General features: G+C 38.3%; 1 protein-coding gene across 4 annotated transcripts in view; it reads left to right on the top strand.

Annotated features, from left to right (window-relative positions):
• LOC139118990 (protein timeless-like) overlaps nt 1-21,278 on the top strand; it is a 57,608-nt gene extending 36,330 nt beyond the window's left edge. For 2 of the 4 annotated variants that reach the window (XM_070682595.1, XM_070682593.1), the window contains 11 exons: nt 758-873; nt 1,787-1,979; nt 2,331-2,529; nt 8,367-8,470; nt 9,179-9,230; nt 10,455-10,596; nt 13,790-13,852; nt 14,361-14,408; nt 16,289-16,489; nt 19,116-19,230; nt 19,415-19,698. In XM_070682595.1, the coding sequence (XP_070538696.1) occupies nt 758-873; nt 1,787-1,979; nt 2,331-2,529; nt 8,367-8,470; nt 9,179-9,230; nt 10,455-10,596; nt 13,790-13,852; nt 14,361-14,408; nt 16,289-16,489; nt 19,116-19,230; nt 19,415-19,514 (1,333 nt within the window). In that variant the 3' untranslated portion in view covers nt 19,515-19,698. Of the gene's footprint in view, nt 1-757; nt 874-1,786; nt 1,980-2,330; nt 2,530-8,366; nt 8,471-9,178; nt 9,231-10,454; nt 10,597-13,789; nt 13,853-14,360; nt 14,409-16,288; nt 16,490-19,115; nt 19,231-19,414 lie in introns of all 4 variants that reach the window. The other 2 variants (XM_070682596.1, XM_070682594.1) reach the window with 2 other exon arrangements.
• The last annotated feature ends 5,869 nt before the right edge of the window (nt 21,279-27,147 follow it).

Below are 27,147 nucleotides of genomic sequence, written 5' to 3'. Positions count from 1 at the left end.
GCTACATGGCGCGGCACAGATGATTTTGAGAAATTCGGGAACAAATTTTGTCATCTATTGACACATTTTCCTTCTTCATAAAAGCCAATACCCCAAGAAGTACTTTACAAAATGTGCACGCGAGGCCATTCAGTTCATATCTGGTATTCAAAGTTGGTACAAGGACATCGACCAATGTCATAGCTATGCACATCAATTTGTTTTGTGATGGGATCCAATATGGCCAATGTGCGACCATTTTGTTACGATTTTTTCATGTCCTGAACCATAACTCAGACATGTATCAAGCCAATTCATCAAAAGTATTTTTATCACAGACCTAATGAAGAGGACTCTATCCTCTCTGAGGACCTGTGATCAAAATACCCATTAACAAGTGGGGACTGTGTCATCAACGATGACTTGTTAAAACCAGTATAACATAACATGTCCGTTATTTTGCATTTAACAAAGACTTGAAAATTGGATGGATACTGTAAACGTGACGTCTACTGTTTTTAACCTCTATAATATACCATGCCAAGGAGGTGAAAACATATATACATGTAGATTTTTGCTCAATACTGCTTTTTACTGACTTGGCAGATGGGGAAGTGACAGTCCTGGCAGGATAAGGGTTGAAACCTAACATCACACGAAAGGGAAAAATAAGCATTCTCACCTTGAATTTGTAGCTGACCTTGATGTTTGAAACTATGTACACTGAAAAATGCCCCACTACAAAATGTATTGAAATTTGTGTTTTTTTGCTATGCAGACTTTGTATTCTGGTCAAGGCCCTTCGGGAGATCTTCACCACGCTGTCAAGATACATGAAGAGAAACATGGCTGACTCCGACAACAATAATAGTTCCCATGCCAGGAGTGCTCTGGGTGAGTGTTTACAACATGCTTAATATTAAAGTACACTGTGACTATCATGGCTTTATTCCAAATAACAAAACAATAACAACATCACAGTTTGAAGGCAATGAATGAACAACTGTTACAAAGAGGTCTGTTTGAATTTTGTGATGTATATGACTAGCAAAATGACATCTGTTTGAATTTTGTGATGTATGTGACTAGCAAAATGACGTCTGTTTTAATTTTGTGATGTATGTGACTGGCAAACTTGAAGTCTGTGCGAATTTTGTGATGTACGATATGTGCCCAGCAAAAATTTCATTTGAATAATTGAAACAAAAGAAAGGATCTTTTTTGCAAACACCCTACCCTTTCCTGATTCAGGAAGTAGGTCACATTGGCGATATAAGTGACAAAAATAGCCCTTCCAAGAGGCAGGCAGCAAAGACAGTCTCCATGAATTGTCCATTTTCATGACCCGTAAATGACCTCACATCCCGGTATCTTAATTGAATATTGAATACCGCCAAAAATACCAGGATTTAGGGTCATTCAGGGGTCATAAGTGTGTGCCTGTTGTTCTTTTTTCAAGGGATTTCAGAAAGAGATTTTGCTAATTTTGAATTCTTCTTCGCCGAGAGAGTCAGTAAAAATGAACATTTCAGGATTAAGCATTACTGGAGATTAGCAAATGTTCAATATAAGGAGATTTCGCTCGTCTTAGATCCCATAAGCCAGTTGTGTAACTGAATGACCTTTCACCCTACTCTTTATAATTAGTTCTTTGTTTGTGAGATTTTTGCTTTGAGAAGCTGCTCATAATGTTTATTTTCAATATACTCGTGATGAACTTATCACAATAGCAGATTTAACTCCTCGGTAAGCTCAGTGTAATACTCAGTAATTAAAACTGCACTTTTTCAAAATCGGAATCTTACAGAGAAGATTAACAAGATACAGAATGTGTATGACTTGTACGTGCTGCTCATCAGAAAGTTCAACCGGGACACAGAGACCGTGGAGTACCTCCGAGAGCTGGTCATGGGTAACTCGGAACTCCTGCTGGCCACCCAACAACTTTACAACGAAGACAGCCATCCGGGAAAGCTCCAGATGAAAGCTCACATTGAAAAGTAGGTTGTATTGTCAGGAAACTGTGTATGTTGAACATGTTGGTGTGGTAAATTTCTGCCACAAAGTTTCAAGTCTTCAGTGAAAAAACTGAAAAAATGTAAAGTTTGCCACACGAAGGCTTGGTTATGGCTAAATCACAGCTTGTGGTGCAATTCCACCTGCTATGTCTAACCTACTAGGACAGATGGAAAAATCAGTGTTTTAAACTCCAAAGTTACAGAATAATTCTGCGGCATATCTTGTAAAATATTCACTCTAACAGTTCCAAGATATTGACAGAGGACAGCATGATAATCTCCGGGTAGATGCCTTCAGAATTTCACAATTCAACATGTCTGTCATGTCCCCAGGTTTAGCACACCTCAAGTGATGGCCTCCTACACACACCTGCTGTCGAAGTTTTCCGAAAATGGACCAGTTGTCAACGAGGCCATTCTGACCATGATGTTCCACGTTGCGGCAGACGCCAACAAGATAGAGAGCCTGTATCAAGCTTCACTTTTATCAACATTTGCCAACATCTGGGAGGAAAACTACTCCCTGTCAGAGGTAAATATTATTTCACTACGAAAATGTGGCCAAATCAGTTTGTTTATTGTTCAAGGTTATGCTGTGTAACTTTAGCAGACAAAAGTGTTCTTGCAGCCAGACAGCATAGAAGGTTTCCAATCCGTCAGACTGCAGACATTTTTGCCTGCCCAACTACAGCACATAACTAGAATATTTCAAATAACCTTTTTTTAACACAAAGTCAATTTTTGTCACCTTTTTAGTCCCCACGGACACCGTCCGGGGGGACTTATAGGTTTGGTCATGTCCGTGCGTGCGTCCGTGTGTGCGTCCGTCCGTGCGTCCGTCCGTTCACGCAGATATCTCAGAGATGCCCAGGTCAATTTCTTTCAAACTTTGCACAAGGATAGTACCCTACCCCATACAGATGCACGTCGATTTGTTTCACAATGCGATCAAATTTGGCCGTGTTAGAGGACTTTTTAGTTTTCATCTCCATAGACTCCCATGTATAAGGCAGTCTCCATAGACTCCCATGTATAAGGCAGTCCATAGACTCCCATGTATAAGGCAGTCCATAGACTCCCATGTATAAGGCAGTCCATAGACTCCCATGTATAAGGCATTCCATAGACTCCCATGTATAAGGCAGTCCATAGACTCCCATGTATAAGGCCAAGAAAAATAAAAATTTAGTTTCTCATCATATTCATATTGCAAAAAGGATGCAGTGACACAGTTTTTAGTCCCCACGGATGAAGTTAAGGGGGCTTATAGATTGGGTCATGTCCGTCCATGAGTCCATCCGTGAGTCCATCCGTTCACGCAGATATCTCAGATATTTTGACAAAATGTCACATGACCTTGGTGACCTTTGACCTCAAATATATATATATATGTCCATAACTCGGTAACCACAAGAGCTACACCCTTCATATATGGTATGATGGGACAGCTTATGACGCCACATATTCAACCTCATCAATTATGCGCATATCTAATTTTGAGCGAGCCAATAGAGCTAGAGGTCTGATTTTTGGTATATAGGGATAACTTAGCAATACAATTTTTTTGACAAAATGTCACATGACCTCGGTGACCTTTGACCTCAAATATACATATTTGTCCATAACTCAGTAAACACATGTGCTACATCCTTCATGTATGGTATGATGGGACACTCTATGACGCCACATATTGTAGCTCATTAATTATGTGCATATCTAATTTTGAGCCAGCCAATAGAGTTAGAGGTCTGATTTTTAGTATATAGGGATAACTTAGCAATACAATTTTTTGGACAAAATGTCATGTGACCTCGGTGACCTTTGACCTCAAATATACATATTTGTCCATGACTCAGTTACCACAAGTGCTACACCCTTCATAAATGGTATGATGGGACACCTTATGACGCCACATATTGTAGCTCATTAATTATGTACATATCTAATTTTGAGCGAGTCAATAGAGCTAGAGGTCTGATTTTTGGTATATAGGGATAACCTAGCAATACAATTATTTTGAGAAAATGTCACATGACCTCGATGACCTTTGACCTCGAATATACATATTTGTCCATAACTCAGTAACCACAAGTGGTACACCCTTCATATATGGTATGATGGGAGACCTTATGATGCTTCATACTGTACTTCATTAATTATGCGTATATCTAATTCTGAGCAAACCCATAGAGCTGGATGTCTGTCATACATATGCCCATAGATTTGTTCTGTGATACGATCCAATAAGGCCGCCAAGTGGCCATTTTATTACGATTTTTTCATGTCCTGAACTACAGTTCAGACATGTATCAAGCGAATTTATTCAAAAGTATTTTTATCACAGACCTAATGAAGAGGACTCTATCCTCTCTGAGGACCTGTAATCAAAGTACCCATTAAAGCCCCAACTCCCGTATAAAAGCGCGAGAACCTACGAGAGTGGTCATAATGGTGGGATATTCAAACGTACTCGGTACGCTCTGGACATCGTCAATAAAAACCGTTAATTTAGAAATCTACCGATTAATTTTTTTCTTGGAAATTGAGGGATATGTGTATAAGTATTTGAAGCACAATATACTTGGTTTCTGACGAAATTAAATTTAAAATGACGTCTGGAACCAGGAAAAGGATAAAATATTTGCCGGTAATATCGCCGGTATAACGTTCGATGTTCAGTTTGAATCTGCATGATTGACATGATATGCAAATTGCAAATGAGTCATTAGCGATACGTTGTTTACTTTTTACGTACGTAGCGTTGATTGTTCAACGCGGGGAAAAAACACCAAATACTCGGAGCGTACCGAAAGATACAAACGCACACACACTGTGTATAATAAATACATGCAAACACATTTGATTAGGTAGTTCTCTTTTTGGAAAATTTGTTGGTCCTGAAAAGGACCGTTTTCATTTATGTTGGCCTACCTAAGCCGTACATTTTACAGACAGGAATAGAAGGCCTATACTGTCATTTATGCCCGACATAAAGTACGTCTGGTATGTTCGGGTTGAGACCACGGACAAGTACCAGCACAAATTCTGGCATGATCTCTCACTTTGTCTACACTGTCTGTATATCTTCTGTCTTCTTTTCAAATTTCAAGTTTTACGCTCGAGTCAACGTACTGTTGTAAGCGCAATCATCGCAATGCGATATGCGTAACTATCGCTTACGCTTAGCTGTTTCCAAAAGTGATATACATTTTCTTTCCCGATCTAAAGCCGTGCATGCCTATGTAACACAAAACAAGTAGCCTCCAGAATCCAATATGCTGACAAAACCGGGATTTTTTTTGACGCCTGCTATCGCCTTCGGCATATTCGGTCGTCACTGCTGGGTCACTTATGCTGATCAGACGTCGAGTTGACAAACGTCGCCGGCGGCAGCTGAGGTCACCGTACCAATCAGTCCCATAAGTTGCACTCAAATGTCCGCGCTCGATCCCCATCACAGCTAGCTCCAATTCATTCCTGGCAAAGAAAATTCCCGAGGCTACCTCTAGTGCTCATCAGTGACCGCTATCTTCATAAAGCCAGTCGTTGACATAGTGTGATTAGCAGTCTGACTCTGACTACCACGCGTTTGTAATGAACTTGTATCGCGACTGCGTGGAGGGTGTAGAAGTGCAAGTGCACTCGATTTTGGCGGGATCGTTCAAAGTAGCGAAATACTAGAACTCACCATTTTATAAGGAGGGATGGACATTGAAATGAATACTCCGAGAGATCATGCGATCACTTTATTCTCATTTTATTTTAGGTGATTAAATATTAATAGGTTTGATTTCTAAAATAAGTATTTTTCAGAAGCTTTTTGAAATAATCATAAGACAACAAATCGACACCACATTTCATTTCGGTCACCATAAACGTGTAATCGAAGCCGGGGGAATAGTCGTCGGTACCCTCCCATCGCGACAGCGCCGAGTTCATGAGACAACGAAATTTTGAAAAGGAAACTACAACTACCATCCAAGAACTGTGGAAACTACGTTTTATAATGGAGACACAGCCCTGCCTCGCTGAACTAAGGTCGAATAAGGAAAGGATTGTTTGTAAGACAAAAGCTCTACAAAATTTCATTGGTAGACGACTCAGCCGTTGAGCATTGTGGTAAATGTCCAACGTCGTCCATTGAAATAACCACACTCGATAAATTTGGACATCTAGTAGGCGAATTTGCTGTTCTTTCAGAACTGTTTTGATTTTTTCCCGTTCTTTCCTGAAATGCGGCATTTCTAGGACGGCGTTTGGACAAAACGGTGCTTCATTATCAAGGCAAATATGACTCTGCAATCAAGACTCCCTGCAAGAGTGATGTAAACTCCGATAATAGATCCCGTGGCAGAAAAACTACTCGTTGGATTTCTGCATCGTTTACCCGTATACAAAGATGCGGATAGCTATTGCCACTGTCATGATATGCATTATGTTGAATCATTCAAAAACGCGCGGATACAATGACAAACGCTTCGTTTTCGGACGAGAAACGTATACCATGACGCATGAGAACTAAGGAGTGTCGATCGATCGCCTGGCAACGTCATCACGGTTTGTACAAATCCGAGGCGACGCCGCGCCGAACCTCTGCTCCAGTAAGACTTCGAAAAAGTCTATGTTCAAGACAAAACCTATGGGGGAAATGAGTGGATGTATCGTATGGAAAGTAAACCGTAAAATTGGGTGAAAATAGTATACGTAAAGTCACCGTGCAGTCAATGTTTACATTATGTTGCGTGCACGTTCTATTTTTGGAGGTGTTCAACCAGCTGTTTTAATTTGCTACTTTTTGTTCACAAAGATACCATATTAGTTATATTTGCTCCGCCCATTTTTATCGATTTTTCTCGGTAGGGCCCTACCGAGAGTTTACCGGTTTTAACAAGTGGGGACTGTGTCATCAACGATGACTTGTTAAAAAAATAGCCCGGTCGATTTTTTCAGATTTTTGCCAAAATTTTGATAAAAAACTGTAGCCAATAAAATGTTATGAACATTTGGTCCAACATTATCATAAAATAACAGAAAAATTCATAAAAATGGGTAAAATGTTGGTTGTTGCACTAAAATTTTGGTGGGAAAAATTACAGCACTCAAAGGGTTAAACACATACCAACAGTAGACTTGTTCATCATTTGAAACCTCTGTGTTTCTGTCAAATTGCAAGTGGACTGAAATTATAATCATATTTGTCCAGTGTTGATTATACAGGTTATTCAACTTCACTTTCAGAAAATGCAGAATAGCAGAGGAATTTACCAATCTACTCAGAGAAATTTGTGTGTAAAACCACAAGGTGTATTTACAGATACCTCATATTCATGTGATTGGCTGAATGGCAAATGACATCATAGTTCTCTCATTAATATGCAAAAATACATATTTGTCCACGAAATTGGATTACATATTTGGAAATGACACATATAAGAATAATGGCGTGCAAAATTGCTTAAGTCCAATATGGGCCTGGAGGGGGAAATTATTGCTATTATTTTAGAGTTTTGGCAATGCCAGTTAATTTCTGATGTAGAAACATCTGGGGCCACGATGCGTGATAATCGGATACATTATCAGTAATAATCCGAGGGTATGATGTCACAAAAGTCACTGGCATTAACAAAGCCATAATACCATACCCTGTATAGCATAGATGAACCAGTAAATCTTCTCACCCACCTCTGACAGATCTTTGATCAACAGAATGTATTTATGGAAACAGAAGTCACTTTACTCAATCAGCTAGACTTTCCAAAGAGGCATGTTTACAGGATGTAGCTGTCAGGGATAAAAATCAATGTCATTCAGTCAAAAAAACAACCCAAAAACACACCCACTGATGTCACAGGGTATTCAGCTATTTTTTCTGACACTGACAGCCATTTAACAAATAAAAGTGTTTTTACAAAACCTAAAGACATCAGAACGTTATTACTACTGTCAAATATCGGTCATTATCTCCAATTATGGGTGTTCGTTGCCAGATTATCTGGCAACATGAGTATTAAGGGTCTTGTGAAACGTGATTTTAAAGCTCCTTGTTTGTGCAGTGACGTCTGTGTTGTTGTTTTGTGTGTGTGTGTGTCGACTCCAGGTCTGTAGCCATGAGGCCAGGCTGCATCCAATGTTGTGTACAAGGGTGTCTTTTTCAGCAAATTTTCCAAAACTTGCAGTGAAAAAAGGTTTTCTGGTAAACTCTTACTGTATACAAATTAAGATCCAATGCTGTCTTTCGGCAAGATGGCTGCTTCAAGTTCTCATTTTTTCATACCATACTTACAACTGCTTGAGAACAGATTTACAAGCTGTATACGTTTCATTGACTGAACTTAATAGCGCTTATTTCCAAAATTTATTGACACACAGGTATCAGAGTCCTTCATGGATTACGTGGTGCAAATGTTCACAGAATTTGCCAAGAGAGACATGAACCAATGCACAACAGTCTTGCTGAGAACCGAAAATCAGAGGTCAGAAATGTGCTCATATCTTTTTTTTAAATGCCGTGTAACTAAAATCCCTGCTTATGTGCAGTGTGCACAGAAGGTTATATCTGATTGGTAGATTGTCACTATTCACAGCAACTTAGAGAGTCTTTTTGTATAATTCAATTATAACGGTAAGATTCAGCCAACCAATTGGATAACAGCTTCCGAGATGCTCCACATTAACCCTAAAATATTAGTGGAAAAAATAACAAGCAACTTTTGTGTTTGAAGATTTGTGTACGATTCCCCAATCCCTGAAGGCAGGCTTTAAGAATCAAGCAATCAGTGTGCCCTCTAAGCCAATATGACGCACCATGACGCACACAAATCGCTTGTTTTTTTTTGGTGTACATGTAAAGATATAGGGCTGATGCAAAGAATTTTCCACAATCCCATATTGACGCAAAGTTTCCAGAAAGACATGTTTGTTAGAGGGCACACTGTTGATAATGATCTCATAGGATTGTGAGTTATGACCATGAGCAACCTAGTACAACCTAATGGGTTGATCAGTGCTGCTGTACATACACGTCTCGTAGTAAACATATTTGTTTTCTAATGAAACGACGTATAAAATCTGGTTTCATTCCTGTACAACCCTCCATGGAATATAAAGTCTCTGTGTCCGACTTTGGGAATTTAATTCCCTATCTACATCATTTCAAAGACGAATCGTCAATTTGATTTCAGGTCTGGTGATGCAAAAGATGGCAAAGCTGCTGAGAAACAAGAAGAAAACAAGGTTGGTTATCAAATTTACCAACGCCAGTTCATAGTTTATGCATGCACCAGTGTGCAATTGTAGAGAAAAAAATGAGGTGTGGGCACTTTGCACCAAAACCAGGTCACCCATACTCAACGTTGTCCCAAGACCATTTCATCCCCAACCACCTCGTCCCAAGTACTATCTCATCCCATATCACTTTGCCCCAAGTTCCACCTCATTCCAAGTTCCACCTTGTACCAGTATCAGTTTCATCAATAATTACTTTTTTAGCTCATATTTGGTTTTATATATAAATACCAAAAAGAGCTTATATGATGAGTCTGAGTAGCGTCTGTATGTCTGTATATTTGTGGGTATGTGCGGATGTATGTCCGTCACACACAAAGGCTCCCATACCGCCAAAGCTACCGTCTCAGTATTTGGTGTACAGGTAGATGTAGGGGTTGAGATGTGAATTTGTTCAAATGAACACATCAGTGTCAAAAATGTGCAAATGAGGTAAGAAAACGGGAAATACTTCACGTGTGCAGGAGTGGTGGCAGTGAACTGAATCAGCCCACACATCTGACTAAGAGGATTTTGACCTTAACCTATTTGTATGCAGGGTACCTATTATGTTTGGGAGTGGTAGCAGTAACTGAAACAGCTAATTTGTCATTTCCTGTCATTGTTTATGAACTGTGACATATTAACAGATCTGCTGAAACCATATGGATGTCTATTTTTGTACATCTATGGTAGAAAGATTCTCTGCTATGCATGTTGCTAAAGTTGACCTTCAGTATCTAAAGTTTCAGACCTTATTTACTTTTGTCATTCTTAATCTTCTGGTTTAAATATTTCTTGTTGTTTTTCTGGTTGTACTGTGCAGAAATTGTCATAACATCAACGTACAATTTTCCTGCACTGAACAGATAGAAATAACACTTATTGTTGATCTTTGGTATGTACCAATTCTGATCAAATTTGAGCGACACCGTATAATTGCGGTATTTTTTACATGATTGGATACATTCCCATACATGAGTAAAGGCATGAGAGAGGGTCTTGAAACTTTGTATGTCTTCCATTCAATTATCTACCAAAATATATATATAAGCTATTTCATAGCAGTGAAATAGTCCGGATTTGGTTGAAGAAATCTGTGCTGCGTGACTTACTTTTCTACTCTCTATATTTTAGAGGCTTGGTTTTTTAAACATTACATTGTTATTTTTACTGATATGTGTAATTATTCAGTCTCATCCAACCCTTGCACTTCTGCAGTCTGCCCAAGCCACAGTGGATCCATGCAAGGATCAAGCTTTGTCAGTTCACCAGTTGTTAGAATCAACTCTGGCAGAAACATTGTATGGATGCTTACAGATGGTACATGATGAAGGTAGGGTCACTTTTTATGTTGATTCATTGGTAGAGAGCCCATACTTTAGAAAGAGAGAGAGAGAGAGAGAGAGAGAGAGAGAGAGAGAGAGAAAGAGAGAGAGAGAGAGAGAGAGAGAGAGAGAGGAGTTATCTTGTTTTTGGAGAGTTCAATTGCTAGTAAAATAAAAAAAATTACTATCAGCAATTTTTAGCTCCCATAGCCATATGTATATATGGCAATGGAAGCTATTCTTATAGGCTAGGGAAATGTCTGTATGTATGTATGTCTGTATGTCTGTATGTCTGTACGTCTGTATGTCTGTATGTCTGTATGTCTGTATGTCTGTCCGTCAACATCAAAAACTCCAAAACCGCTGTACATTTCATCTTGATATTTGGTGTGTACATGGATGATGGGCTGTAGATGAGATTTTGTTCAAATGAAGTTGTCATTGCCAAAAATATGCAAATTAAGTGAAAAAATGTAAAAACAGTCAAAATTGAAAAAACTCAATAACCACTGAGCAGATTACATGAAAAATTAGCGTGTAAGTACTTTGGGCTGACATGAAATGATTGTGCACATCTTGGGTCAGTATCTTGGACTTGCTATTTTTCATGAATTTTTTTGTAATTTTCTCCCATTTTGGTCAAAAAATCTCCTGCTCTGAAACCACAAGTCCGATTGATTTGAAACTTGGTATGGAAGTGCACAGGAGTGACCTTTCCCAAATTTGGGCAAATCGTGGTGAAATTTGCATATTTTTAGTTTACACGTCCATAGACTCCCATGTATAAGGCAGATCTCCATAGACTCCCATGTATAAGGCCACGAAAAATAAAAATTTAGTTTCTCATCGTATTCATATTGCAAAAGGATGCAGTGACACAATTTTTAGTCCCCACAGATGAAGTCCAGTGAGCTTATAGATTGGGTCATGTCCGTCTGTTCGTCCATCCCTAAGTCCATCCGTTCACGCATATATCTCGGATATTTTGACAAAATGTCATGTGACCTTGATGACCTTTGACCTCAAATATACATATTTGACCATAACTCAGTAACCACAAGTGCTACAGCCTTCATGTATGGTATGATGGGACACCTTATGACGCAACATATTGTACCTCATTAATTATGTGCATATCTAATTTTGAGCGAGCCAATAGAGCTAGAGGTCTGATTTTTGGTATATAGGGATAACTTAGCAAAACAATTTTTTTGACAAAATGTCACGTGACCTCGGTGACCTTTGACCTCAAATATACATATTTGTCCATAACTCAGTAACCACAAGTGCTACAGCCTTCATGTATGGTATGATGGGACACCTTATGACGCCACATATTGTACCTCATTAATTATGCACATATCTAATTTTGAGCGAGCCAATAGAGCTAGAGGTCTGATTTTTGGTATATAGGGATAACTTAGCAAAACAATTTTTTTGACAAAATGTCACGTGACCTCGGTGACCTTTGACCTCAAATATACATATTTGTCCATAACTCAGTAACCACAAGTGCTACAGCCTTCATGTATGGTATGATGGGACACCTTATGACGCCACATATCGTACCTCATTAATTATGCACATATCTAATTTTGAGCGAGCCAATAGAGCTAGAGGTCTGATTTTTGGTATATAGGGATAACTTAGCAATACAAATTTTTTGACAAAATGTCACGTGACCTGGATGACCTTTGACCTCAAATATACATATTTGTCCATAACTCAGTAACCACAAGTGCTACAGCCTTCATGTATGGTATGATGGGACAGCTTATGACGCCACATATTGTACCTCATTAATTATGCACATATCTAATTTTGAGCGAGCCAATAGAGCTAGAGGTCTGATTTTTGGTATATAGGGATAACTATAGGAGAGAAATTATTTGACCAAATGTCATGTGACCTCGATGACCTTTTACCTAAAATATATGTTTATGTCAATAAATAAGTGTTATGTCCTTTGTATTTAGTAGGATGGGAGACCTTATGACAACACACGCTTTACCTCATTAATTATGTACACATCTAATTCTGGGCAAGCGAATAGAGCTAGAGATCTGATTTTTTGGCATTTAGGGATTAATTAGCAATATAATTTTTTTTTCAAAATGTCATGTGACCTCGATGACCTTTGACCTTGATTATACATATATATGCATATTTCAGTAACCACAAGTTCTATACCCTCCAATTTTGATAGGATATTAGACCTTAAGATGTCACATCTTGTACCTCATTTATAATGCGCATATGTATTTCTTGGCTGGCCAATACTGCTAGAGGTCTGATCTTTTTTCCCGATTTAGAACCATAACTTAGACATGCCACATGTGTTTCAAATTGGGAACAACGACATAGACCTATGTGCCCATAGATCTCAACATATACACTCCAGTGATACTTCTTAATGACCATATTTTCCTGCCCCATCAAGACTAATACTCCTATTACAAGTGGGACTATGTCATTGTAAATGACTTGTTGAGTTAATGGTTGTATCACAGTATTCGATATATCTCATTCTGTATTTTTTCCATTTATATTCTGAATAATTACATTAAACATATTTCACTGTCTCCAGTACATTTCATTTAAGTATTTTCACTTCATGCACTTTCTCCCTTTCACACATGTTCAAATATCTGACCAGAGAACAAACACTAAATAGTCCAGGATGGGAGCTACAGTGTCATTGACGCTATTTTTTAATAAAATAATTAAAAAAATATTATCACCAATCTTTTTCCAAATTCTGTGTTTTATGCATCAAAAACTCCATGTTGGAAGGCATTATAAATTGTTTCCCTATTCCATGACTATCATTGTTTTTCACAAGGTTTGCAGCTCAGTAAACACCACTGCAACACCTTACTCACGACAACAGTCCCTACGGTATACCAAAGCTGTCATACCTTGAAACAACATAAATGTCACCATGTCTCCAAGGCGGTCAACCTGTGTTCCACAGTGTCAGTAAAACACATACAGGCTGTCATCTGAGACTAATGTATCTTTGCCTCACTAGTTTCAAATTTTCATTTTGATCAGATAATATAAAGTGATTAAAATTGAATCAGATTTGAATCTCAACTCAGAGGATGTGTGAATATTTCTTATCAGCCAGATGTACTGATTATAACCACAGTGTTTCAAAGCACTAACACAAAACAATAATTTATATTCATTCTTTTGAAGGTTATGGCAAACAGTTACAACATTTGCAATCATGGTTTTTGGAAGTCTGCTATGTCAAACTAAGTAAGTTTACAATTATTTTTTTTTTCTGTAATCTTCTCTTCCTTGTCCAGCCATACTACAAACTTCAATATTGATTGCCCTTGTGGAGTGAAACTATCCTCTATGCGGGTATGTTATGTAGACTGTACAAATGCTGACATGACTCTGCTTTCGTCATTTTCCTATCAATTTTTGCAACTGAAAACATAGATTTCTGGTTGTACGGCAACACGACTCAAAAAAAAAAAAGATTTTGTGCAACCAGTGATGCAGCACTCAGCTAGACTGAGGAGATAAATTAGTCACTTCTCACTTGATTAGACAAAGATTTTTTAGCTTCACGTGTACATGGTGAAGAACATATGGACAAAGTGAACCACTCATTCAGTAGACAAATTTTTCAGAACCTTGTTTGAACCAAACACCTTTACAATGTACACGATGTGAATAATCCAGCCAACAGATTTGCTTTTACAAGCATGACTAGATCACACATTTGTGACACTGACACTTATCTTGACTCTTTCAGGTTGTCCCAAATATGAACCACCGGAACCGATTGCCTACTTCTATTCGAGTAAGAAACCTTTGTATTATAATTATTTATCCCACATTGTTTATTACACACATGTATACTGCTAGATTTAAAATGGAAGGAGCATTGTAAATATTTGGAAAAAGTTTAGTGAATAGGTGTTTACCAATAGATTGTTTTTTAAGTTGAAACAGTTTTGCTTTTATTTTTCAAAAGTTCTTTATTAATTATTTAAAGGTGACTAGTATAACAACTTAAAATTTATTGTGTTTGGTCGGACTCAGTTTTTGCATATTCACTGCTGGCTAAAAGGCCAGAGTTTTTGTTTTGTATGTCAATCACAATTTCTTGTTTTACTCCACAAAGCGTGTTGAAGGGAAACAGTCGTCAGAACTGCACCTTTGCAATTTTCTTTTTTACAAACAATGTATTTCGAGCACAATATCTAGATGTACCTCATCATCATAGCTGCAACATTTAAATTATACGATGTAGATTATGACAGATATGTTTTAACTTTCATCAATCACCATCGTACCTTGGATACAGCATTTACATTGGTCGTATGGGTCCCATACAACCTTTGAGGGCAGCTCTGACAACTGTATCCCTTTAAATGACCTACTATATACCTTTCCAACGTAGCGTCTAATCATGTAGAGTGCACTGTTATTTACATCCAAATTCTAGTCCCAACAAGAAATCATCCTTCAACATTAAAGGTGTTCGGTCACCTGTTTTTCAATAGCCAATCACAGATTTTACGCGGGTGGCCGCCTTTTAAAAAGGGCGCCTCCACACGACCAGCCATGGCATATGTAGCAGCGTCGTTTGCATGTTCTTTGACGTATCAAATATGGAGTACCGACAGCTACAGGTGTTACGGGGTAGTACGCTTAGCCCCGCTCCTTTACCATATATGGAATATGCAAATTTACGGTGACCGTGTACCTTTAACCATACAGTCTATAGATTTACAGGTTGAGTTGACAAGCTGAATATTGTGTATGTCAACATGCTTTTTGGAGTAGAACAAGAAATTGTAGTTGATATTGAAAACAAAAAAAAGATGAAAAAAATCGTCAAAAGTTACAGTAACTCAATTGAGCTCTCTCATATAATGTGTGTCTACTTGTACTTGGATTACGAGTTTACAGTGGTTTGCTTTGAAGCACTGGCATTAGACGAAGTAGACATATTGTTTAAATCGAGGTGTTGCCAACACTGTCAGGTGTAATTAACAGGTAAGCGGTAACATGAGTCGATCATAAAGGAATCAACTCTACAAAAGTTGAAACATTGTCTACCAGGAGGTCAGACGCAGTCAAAAAAACAGCACCACATATGTGTCCACGCACTGTCCAAGTCATATTACTTGCTTCCAAGTGTAGTTGTTTTGACTAAATCTGACCTTCTGGAAGACAATGTTTCAATTTTGGCAGAGTTGATTCACTGTGATCGACTTGAATTACTACTCAGCTGATAATTACACCTGACAGTGTTGGCAACACATCAATTTAGACAATATGTCTAGTTCATCTAATGCCGATGTGTCAACGCAATCCACTGTAAATGTTAGATGGATGCAGTAAAATTCTTCTATAGTATTTCCCCTTTTGATACTGGATTGCATGCTTCATGTATAATGGTATTCATTTATGCAAAGAATATATAATGAGTATCATTTTAAGTATGCAAATCCTCTTGATATTGCTCATTATCAGTGATGAATATTCATACATTTACCCTGTGTTCACTATTACCTTATGAATCGGCAGCAAGTGTTCAACTCTTGATGACAATTTGCATTAATTAGAAAATAAATCATTATTTCTAGACCAGTAATTATGTCACAAGGACTGAACAGAAAAGTTACACATCACTTTTTGATGATGAAGGATCTGTTTCTGTCGATTTCTCAGGCGAAGGAAAGTCTGTGCCTTTGGTGATGTGGACGGACGAAGACGAGGAGTGTCTTCACAACGTGCACTTCAGAAAATCCCTGCAGTTTCTGGGTTTGCACCTTCCAGAAGACAACCACATGCTGTTTCCCAGCATTCCGTCATTCTGGACGGCTGAGATGTGCTACAAGAGAGCCAGCGAACTTGGCCCAGTCAGAGCAGGTCAGTAATCTCTCCAACCATGGGTAGCGTTTTGTGGTGACTCGGACAGTGTTTTGGACACTCCAAGTTTCACAATGCTCTGTTGCACTGCTGTTTGTGTGTGGAGCCATTTTGAAAACTGTGGAGTAAACGAAGTGTTCACCATCTTGTTTTTGTGAAAATTGAAACTTTGATTTTCCCCGTAGAGTAAGCACAGAGTGCCCATTTTGAATTTCAAATCTACAAAAATTTTCTGTAACTTGTTTTTGTAATCCAAACTTTGCACAGTGAATGCTAAGGTTATTCTGGATTACAGAGCAGAGAATGGTTTAGAGTTTCATGAGAAAAATTTGAGCACAAGTTTAAGACTTCTCTTTTGAGGCCTGTATCACTGTAAAATGTATGTTGTCTTTACATGAACATGTGGTCGCTTAGTCAAATATTTCTGTTTCTATTTCATGAAAGGTCTAGCACCTGTAACATTTGATGATTTTTCCACTATTTTGGTTTTAATGTCGCCACACTTTCTTGTCCTACTCCCCAAGTATGTTGAGATACACAGTATTCAGCTTGTCAACTCAGCCTGTACATGTATAGATTGTATGGTTATTGTTTACACGTGAATTCTGAGCTAGGCTAGAACTATAGTGTAAACAATGACAACAGTACATTTGCAGGCTGTGTTGACAAGCTAAATAGTTGGTGTTTCAACATGCTTTGAGAGTTGAACAAAAAACTTGCAGTTGACATACAAAACAAATATAGTGAAAAAATCATCAAAAATTACAGATGCTGGCCCAGTAATGTGTATTTTGCCCTTTTAACTTTGAGTTGTCTGTAAAAAATTCCCATTGCCATCAACTGTAAATTGTTGAGCCATAGTTTACTGTATGAAGTGTAATGCATTCACATAGGGATATAGATGGAAAAATGTTTATGGGGGCATGTCTTACATAAAGAATGTGGCAGCAAGCTGTTCTGAAAATAACAAATTGTTCACAAACCATGCACTATAGTTTATTCGGATATATTTGCATAAATTTGCATACATTTGGCACATTAAGATGTGAATAGTATATTTTACATACAGATTTTGGCAGTTTTCCCAGTTTGTAGTTGCTTGCAAATGGGGGAAATAGGATACAATTTGCCTGTTGTCTGTGGTGAATTTTCCTACAGACATTGATTTAGTATACCGCTAGTGTTTTTAGTCCCCACAGACACCGTCTGGAGGGACTTATAGGTTTGGTCATGTCCGTGCGTCCGTCCGTGCATGCGTAAGTGCGTCCGTCCATCCGTCCGTTCATGCAGATATCTCAGACATGCCCTGGTCAATTTCTTTCAAACTTTGCACAAGGATAGTACCCTACCCCATACAGATGCACGTTGATTTGTTTCACAATGTGATCAAATTTGGCCCTTGTTAGAGGACTTTTTAGTTTAAATTTCCGTAGCCTCCCATGTATAAGGCAGTTCTCCATAGACTCCCATGTATAAGGCAGTTCTCCATAGACTCCCATGTATAAGGCAGTTCTCCATAGACTCCCATGTGTAAGGCCAAGAAAAATAAAAATTTAGTTTCTCACCCTGTATTCATATTGCAAAAAGGATGCAGTGACACAGTTTTTAGTCCCAACGGATGAAGTCTATGGGGCTTATAGATTGAGTCATGTCTGTCTGTTTGTCCATCCTTGAGTCCATCCGTTCACGTAGATATCTCAGATATTTTGACAAAATGTCACGTGACCTCAATGACCTTTGACCTCAAATATACATATTTGTCCATAACTCAGTAACCACAAGTGCTACACCCTTCATATTTGGTATGATGGGAGACCTTATGACGCCACATACTGTACCTTATTAATTATGTGCATATCTAATTCTGAGCAAGCCAATAGAGCTGGATGTCTGATTTTTGGTATATAGGGATAACTATAGGATAGAAATTTTTTGACCAAATGTCATTTGACCTCGATGATCTTTTACCTAAAATATACGTTTATGTCGATAAATAAGTAACCACAAGTGCTATGTCCTTTATATTAAGTAGGATGGGAGACCTTATAACAACACAGGCTTTACCTCATTAATTATGCACATATCTAATTCTGGGCAAGCGAATAGAGCTAGAGGTCTGATTTTTGGCATATAGGGATTAATTAGCAATACAATTTTTTTTTTCAAAATGTCACGTGACCTTGATGATCTTTGACCTTGATTATACATATATGTGCATAACTTAGTAACCACAAATTCTATACCCTTCAATTTTGATAGGATATTAGACCTTAAGAGCTCACATCTTGTACCTCATTTATTATGCGCATATGTATTTCTTGGCTGGCCAATACAGCTAGAGGTCTGATCTTTTTTCCCGATTTAGAACCATAACTTAGACATGCCTCATGTGTTTCAAATTGGGAACAACGACATAGACCTATGTGCCCATAGATCTCAACATATACACTCCAGTGATACTTCTTAATGACCACATTTCCCTGCCCCATCAAGACTAATACTCCTATTACAAGTGGGCACTATGTCATTGTCAATGACTTGTTATTTCACACCTTTTAAAAAAATGAATATTTCATTCACAAAGAAGCTAACAACTTTGGTGTGTTCACTTTTTTCTGAATTCCAGATGACCTGAAGTTTGAGGTCACTGAGGATGGCAGACTGCTCCAGGAGCAACAGACGACCACACCCGATGAAAAGATGGAAGAGTCTCCGAGAAGCGTGAAGAAGTTGATGAAAGGGTAAGCCTTACTTTTACAATGGGACCAAATCGAAAATTTCAAACTTGGAAAAAAGATACAAACACCAAAGTTGCCATGTGCTATGTTATTGATTGATTCATATTGAAAAGGCATTTCAAGAAAACGATGAATTTTATGTTGCGATAAAAATGTTGAGGAGTCCAATCTTTTTTTATCCTTGCAGAACAACAAGACAGCTGCCCGCCAGCATGTGGATGCATAACATCACCAAAGTCAACAACAGCCTGTCGCGACAGCAACAGAACCGGCAGCAGGAAAGTTAGAGGGTTTTCAATCGTGTTTTTTCCAAGTCTGCCTGTGGTGGCGCTCTAACTGTAATGAACTGTTCAAAAAACTGACCTTTAAGTAACAGTCACCTGGGTCTTGAAAGTAGCCTGTGTAGGATAAGAGACTTTTCTTATTTAGGAATACAAGGCACCAATTCACAGCATTTCGGATATCTGACAAGATCCAAACAGAGTGTGTGGTTATCTGACAAGAGATTTGCTCGAAGCAGACCAATCTCTGAAGGAACTGAAGTTCAAAATAATTCAGACATTGTTCCAAGATTATTCATGTCACTCCTCACAATCACATTAACTTGCAAGCAGAGAAACAATGTACCTTAGTGACCCTTTGTAAGTTCACCAATTAAAGAACACATACCACAAAAAATATAAACAAAGTTTGTTGAGGTGAAAAATTCACACTGTGTTATTGAAAGGTGAAAATTAGAATATAAAGGGTAAATTAAATACTCTGTGAAAACAGCATCATTTTCAGATTCGTGACCAGACTTTCAGGGCAAAAGAAAAACGCCCAGGTCATAGTGAAATAGAAAACAAAATGTTACAGAGAAATGAACGTATGGGGCATATTAAAGAGAGTTGTGTGTATTTTCCAAAGTTAGTTGGTCTTCTGCTGAAGCAACAGATTGGTTGTATCAGTAAGGTGATTATGACAACCAAAACGATGTCCTGACTATGGTGATATGAAGTATAGATCTCTCATCAACACGTGTCAGTGAGTGTAAATTTTGATAGCCAACCAGCAGTTGGTTAGCACTTTCTTGTAGTAGAGTTGTCGAGAAACGATATAGTTTTATCTTGTCGTTTGTCAGTTTCATTGAAAACACTCTAATAATTCTATCGTAAATGACTATGTCATATACAGTTGTTTAGAAATCATTGAAAAAGTACAAATGGCGTAGAGGGGCTTAGTTTCCTGCAATGCCAGGAATTTATCTGTTTTCTGAGGAGACCTTGAAGAGGAGTTTCTCTTCTGGTCAAGTTAGAATACGGACAGAAAGTCAAATATTTGAAAAAGAAAAAAATTGTTGATATTCAGTGCTAAGACGGTGATGCTTTTGTGGTTGCTAAAAAATTTCAGGCTGTTTTGTGACGTAAGCCATGCAATACGCTCGCTTCACGTGATAGTGTTCTTCAAAAAGATGCGCTTGCTTTACGTGATTTCTCTACAGGGACGATAGCTATAACTCCTGATGATACCGTAATTTCACTATTTTTGTTCTGCAAAACAAGAACAATTTCTGACTCTCAAAGTGTGTTGAAATGCAAAGTATGGGCTAATGTGCAGCGTCTCGGAAGCTGTAATCCAATTGGTTGGCAGAATCTTACCGTCGTAAATGAATAATACAAATAGACTCCTAAAGTTGCTGTGAATAGTGACAATCGACCATTCAGATATGATCTTCCGAGCTCGTTGCACATCAGCAGCAAAGTATTGGCCTTGCAAACACGGCAGAATGCGATGTTCCCATTGACAAATGAATTCTACTCTGGATTGAAATGTAGTCGCTGACGATGACATCAGACATTGCAGAGACAGAAACAGATTATATTGACCAGCTGGTCAACCAGGTGTTTCAACATGATTTTGAGAGTATGATAAGAGTCACTGGGTGAACAGAAATACTGATAAAAACACATCAGAACATAAATGCTAAAAAAAAACACCAACAGTTACAACAAACAAGTCCTTTCACAGCGCTTTTGGTACTAACACATTTCTTTGTGGGGGGGGGGGGGGTAACAAAGACTTGTATGTTCAATATGAAGTAGCTCTGCTTGCAAGCAATGTCGAATACGAATAACATATAACCTCGGTGTAAAATTCAATATTCTACATGTATTATTACCCAGCGTGCATTATTTATTTTCTAGCATTTTGATTTACAATTCATTGTAGTCAAAAAGACACATAAAATTCTGTGAGAAAAGTTGACACTAAAAGGCCTGTGTCAGACATCAGATTGTCTTGCCAGGAAATTTACTTATTAGACTACAATTTCGATGGAAAACAAATAACTATGACACCTCCATAATCCTCCTACAGACTAGAACAAACCTGATTCTTGGGGATTTGAGTCCCTGGCCTTTAAGGGCGTGAATTACAGTATTGTTATCACTGGCGAAATTGTTCACATAATCATCATTTGAAACCTTGCATATCAAATTATAAATAACAGTATTCTTGCTTAAGTAGATAACAGGGTGATATTGCACTATCTGTATTATATTTACACAAACCCATTTTGTATTCCCAGTTGTTTGATTTCTGTGGGTTTTCCATTTTCACAGTGCTGTTGTGGATATTTTTTTCTTTTAACAGTGAGATATATTTTATTGCATTTACTGTGATGTAATTCTGACAGCAAACCAATGTATTGCATAGTTGTGTGTGTCCCCTCACATCTGCCGATACAGGTCGCAGAAAGTTTGCCCACAGTACGACTCAAAGAGGTTGGATTTGTGTGTCATACAGTGCGGAAGAGCATGGCGTAGTGTCCAGTATTATGTCTGTAATCTGCAAGGATGTGTATCATGACATAAGAATCCAATGACCTCTGAGAGGTTGGCAAGAAATGGGACTGGCAGTGATGGTATTTGCTCCATGCGACAAGTAACATATTTTCAACATGACATCGTATTCCTATTCATAACATTACTTATTACCTTAAATTAATAGTGCACTGTATAAATTGTGCCTCATTTGCATAATTTATGCACAGATGAACGATGCCATATTGAGTACAGGTATCAGTGTTACAAGTTTTTACACAGAATCTGTACTGATGGAAAGTGTGAGGGCGCATGTGACAAAATCAGTGCTTGGCTTCAGCTTACTGCAGGTTTTATGTGCATATATGCTCCACCTGTTAATAAAAGTAACTTTGATCGGGTAGGGGATAAGTACAGTGGGTTGGGTGTACTGGGTAAACTCTTTCGATTTTGCATGATTTTTAGGTGGCATTTGTGATGTAGTTGTCACTCATGGGCTACACAAAACAAAATCTGCAGAAAAGGATTTTATCAAACATTATTTCTATAGAAATTCCCACATCTTGCATTCGCAAATAATGCTTAGGAATTGTAATCCTTCGATGTTCATACATACAGCCTTCTGGTGTAGTTTTATTTAATAACTGTTTTACTTAAGAATAGATTTTACCACTGTATAAATTTACCTATGTATTTGAAACGTCTTAATAATTCTCTTCAGTCTTAGATTTCACCTGACTGTGTTCAGGGAGAGAAGCTAGCATACTTGTTTTGCAGTATGCTAGAGATATCTTATCATACAATATTAAGGCTGTGTAAAATAAGTTGATTTGTCAGTTTAAAAAAAAGAAAAAAACAGGAAAGAAACAGAAATATGAGAATTATGAAAGCTGTATTTTCTTTCACGCTCATTTGAAAGTGTATCCACAGAATTTTGACAAGATTTTATCATGAAACTGTAAATTATGCCTTTTAAATAAAGATTATCGGCAAGTATCAATAGAAATCTCTCTGAAGTTTCATTTAAAGTGATTATGAGTTTCTTTCACTTTACTTGTCCTTGCAGAGGAAGTGGGGGTTAGGGGACCTGTGGGTTTGGGGTCCGTCCGTCCGTCCGTCCGTCTGTTCATCTGCAGCCATTACTGAGGAGATATGCCTGGACCCCATTCAAATGTGTTTGTTACGAGGACATTACACCATTGTACCATAAGGGACCCATCAATATTTGTGGGCAGGGGGATCAGAAGAATTGCGTCTGGCATTCCAAAATTTTTTGTAGCCCCTTCCGTTCTTACATGCAAATTTTTAGTAATCCCCTTGAGGTGTTGAAATTTTAGCATACCCCCCCCCCCCCCCCCCCCCCCCCATAATACAGTGGTTTGGGTTGACGCATTGGCATTACACGAACTGGACATATTGTGTAAATTGAGGTGTATATAATAATATGTTATGGTATCCATGTACTGCAACAATCCATTGTGACAAGTTTGGCGATTTCTCCACAGCAGTAACAGTAGTACCAATTTCTTAACAAAAATATTCTAAGCATACCTAGCAGCATTCTTGGTTGCATCTGAATCTACATCTTTGTCGTCGATGAGCTGTTCAAATTCCTCCCGAGCACTCATCACGTTGTAATATTCTGCTATACACTCAGTGTGACAGTTTTCGGACGATCTCAGTTTTCGGACATTTAGTGATATGCTGTTTGTTACACTCACTTCGCTCCGTATCGATAGCGTTTTACAGGTCATGTGACCTCATATTAGGTCAGGTGACACTGTTGTCCCGTTTTCAATAGTTTTTTTGGTAGAAGCTATTGAGAGCACTACGAGCGGCGGTAACAAATTGTCGTCTGACACCGCGTCAGTGATACTGTCAGCATCTGCCGTCAGGTCAAAGTAACTGAAATTTTGACTAAAGTCCTGATTTAGCATTGAATTTTGAATGTGGGGGAGAATAATGATGTTGAAAATATTCTTTCCATTGTTCGCTACGATTGCATGTAGTTTTAACGAAAACTGCGCAGTTGTTTCGAGAAAAAGCGTACATTTAATGAACGTAAGAAGTGTACAAGTTTTCGGACAGAAAATATTTAGCATAATCATGTGAACGTAGTAAGTGACTTACCGCGTAAAAACTTGACAGGTAAATAATTCCATACGATGACATATACTCGCTATTTTTAGTCCCCGCGGACGAAGTCCGGCGGGGACTTATAGATTGGGTCCCGTCTGTGCGTCCGTCCGTCCGTCCGTCCGTCCGTCATCAACAGTTTCTCAGACACTGCTAAACCAATTTCGTTCAAACTCAGGCACAAAGGCATAGCACTATGACCTGCAGATGCACGTCGATTTATTTTGTGATACGATCCAATATGGCCGCGAGGCGGCCATTTTTTGCGATTTTTCATGTCTTTGGACCATAACTCAAACATCCTTGAACAGATTCTGTTCAAACTTGGCACAAAGGCATAACACTATGGCTTTTATATCAATGTTAAATTATATCACGATACGATCCAATATGGGTGCGAGGCGGCCATTTTGTTGCGATTTTTCATGTCTTTGGACCATAACTCAGACATCCTTGAACATATTCTGTTCAACCTTGGCACAAAGGCATAACACTATGGCCTACATGTGCATGTCAAATTATTTTGCGATACGATCCAACATGGCCGCGAGGCGGCCATTTTGTTTGCGATTTTTTCATGTCTTTGAACCATAACTCAAATATCCTTGAACCGATTCTGTTCAAACTTTGCACAAAGGCATAACACTATGGCCTACATATGCTTGTCAAATTATATTGCGATACGATCCAATATGGGCGTGAGGCGGCCATTTTGTTGGGATCTTTCATGTTTTTGGATCATAACTCAGACATCCTTGAACAGATTCTGTTAAAACTTCGCACAAAGGCATAACACTATGGCCTTCATGTGCATGTAAAATTATTTTGCGATACGATCCAATATGGGCGTGAGGCAGCCATTTTGTTGCGATTTTTCATGTCTTTGGACCATAACTCAGACATCCTTGAACCGATTCTGTTCAAATTTGGCACAAAAGCAAAACATTATGCCCTTCATATGAACGCCACTTTATCTCATGATATGATCCAATATTGCCAACAGGCGTCCATTTTTTGCGATTTTCTCATGTCTCTGAACCATAACTCAAACATCCTTGAACTGATTTTGTTCAAACTTGGCACAAAGGCAAAGCACTATGGCATACATATGCATGTATCAATTAACCTTGCAATAGGATCCAATATGGCTGCAGAACTGCCATTTTGTTGGAATTTTGCATGTCTTTGAAGCATAATTCAAAGGTCATTAAACCCATTTTGTCCAAACTTGGCACAAAGATCAAGCACTATGGCACACATACATGTATACATGTCAATTTACTTCGTGACATGTTCCAATATGGCTGCCAGATTGTCATTTTTGGATTTTTCATGTCTTTGAGGCTTAATCATATGCAAATATTCCTTATCCAATGTTGTTGAGACTTGGTACAAAGATAAAGTACTATGGCATACTTATGCATGTCTACTAATTTTGTGCTACGATCCATATGGTCAATAGACAGCCATTTGATTTCAATTTTATAAACATAGGTCACTGTCCTTCAATGGACTGATTTTGTTTAAACGTGATATGGCTGCATTCTTGTGCACATTAATTTGTTTCATTATATGATCCAAAATGGCTGATTACAACAACATACCCGATCCCATACCATTTCGAAAATTCCACCAAACCATGTGTATAGTATGTGCTGTCATGACACTAGAGGCAGTGAGGGCATCGTTATGTGTGATGTAATCAAAAGTTCCTTTAGTGGTCAACACCGGCAGAGATGAGTCTTTTATTGAACGTTCCTCAGATTACTTTATTATGCAAGTCACAGGCCTGATGCACCCGTTGCATCAATGTCATTCCACAGCTACCTAGACACCAAAGATTATAACAAAATGGACAAGCGGGGACTGTGTCATCAACGATGACTTGTTATCAAAATAATGCCTGTGCAATTCTAATACAACAAAATAATGGAAACAATGGAAACAATTATAAGTAATACTCACTGAACAAACTTAGCGAAGTTAGCCACACCGTACGATACAAGGTGCCGAAAGCAACACACACAGACAGCCCATGTGCGGTAAAGTAAGCGCTACACAAGTCGAAATATGGTTGAGTCGTCCATGGATTAAACATAACTAATTACCATGAAATATTCTTATATACAGCTTTCTAAACACATCGACATGAAAAATCGGTGGTTTGAAGTTTCAAATCATCAATACTTAGCTCCTAATAACATTCCAAACACGACGTCCGATTTCTGGGATTGCAGTCCGATTACTACGTCATCGACATGGGATCAAAACTTTGGCAACTTTGACCCCGAAATATCACTCCCGTCGTGTCGACTGAGATTGAGGATAGTCACAATAAAGTTTTGAAAGGTATGGTAATAAGATTTCGTATTGCTGGTCATTTACGAAACGACTTTGGGCAAAATCTACTACCCTGTCCGAAAACTGTCATACTGAGTGTAATTGTTTCAAAGTTGCAGACGACACAACACGTATGAGTCACGTGACCACGCAATTCCCAAATGTGGCCAAAAACTATTTCCATAAGGAAATAGTTGTTTAAAAAATACTCTCTGGCGTCACCTTTATCGATTCAGTGGGACGGATAACTATTTTCTCGTCACGTGACGTATTCTGGCGAATCGCAACATGGAATGGGCATGCAGCGTGTTATAATTAATGTGTCCATAATGAAACACCCAATGGTAACTCACGCCTCGAAACCGAATGATTGTTATGATTGTTATGAAAGTTAACTTTTGCTCGTGCTTTGCAAACTATGAACCATGCATTTTCATGATCATGAATAAAACGAAAAGTCAGTATGTAAAGTTAAAAATTGGAGGAACGCATTATCCGTACAATTGATGGATATTTTCTGTTCAAGATGGTCGCCATTCCAAACGTTAACTCAATGGGGAGGACAATCTAAGTGGTTAATTTTTGACAAAAACACGAGTTTGGAATCTTCATTTGCTCCCCAGGCTTCAAAATGAGACCA

This window comes from Ptychodera flava, chromosome 19 (genome assembly GCF_041260155.1).
Source record: "Ptychodera flava strain L36383 chromosome 19, AS_Pfla_20210202, whole genome shotgun sequence".
In the NCBI taxonomy this organism is placed as follows: Eukaryota; Metazoa; Hemichordata; class Enteropneusta; family Ptychoderidae; genus Ptychodera; species Ptychodera flava.
This window is presented reverse-complemented; position numbering and strand designations above follow the sequence as displayed.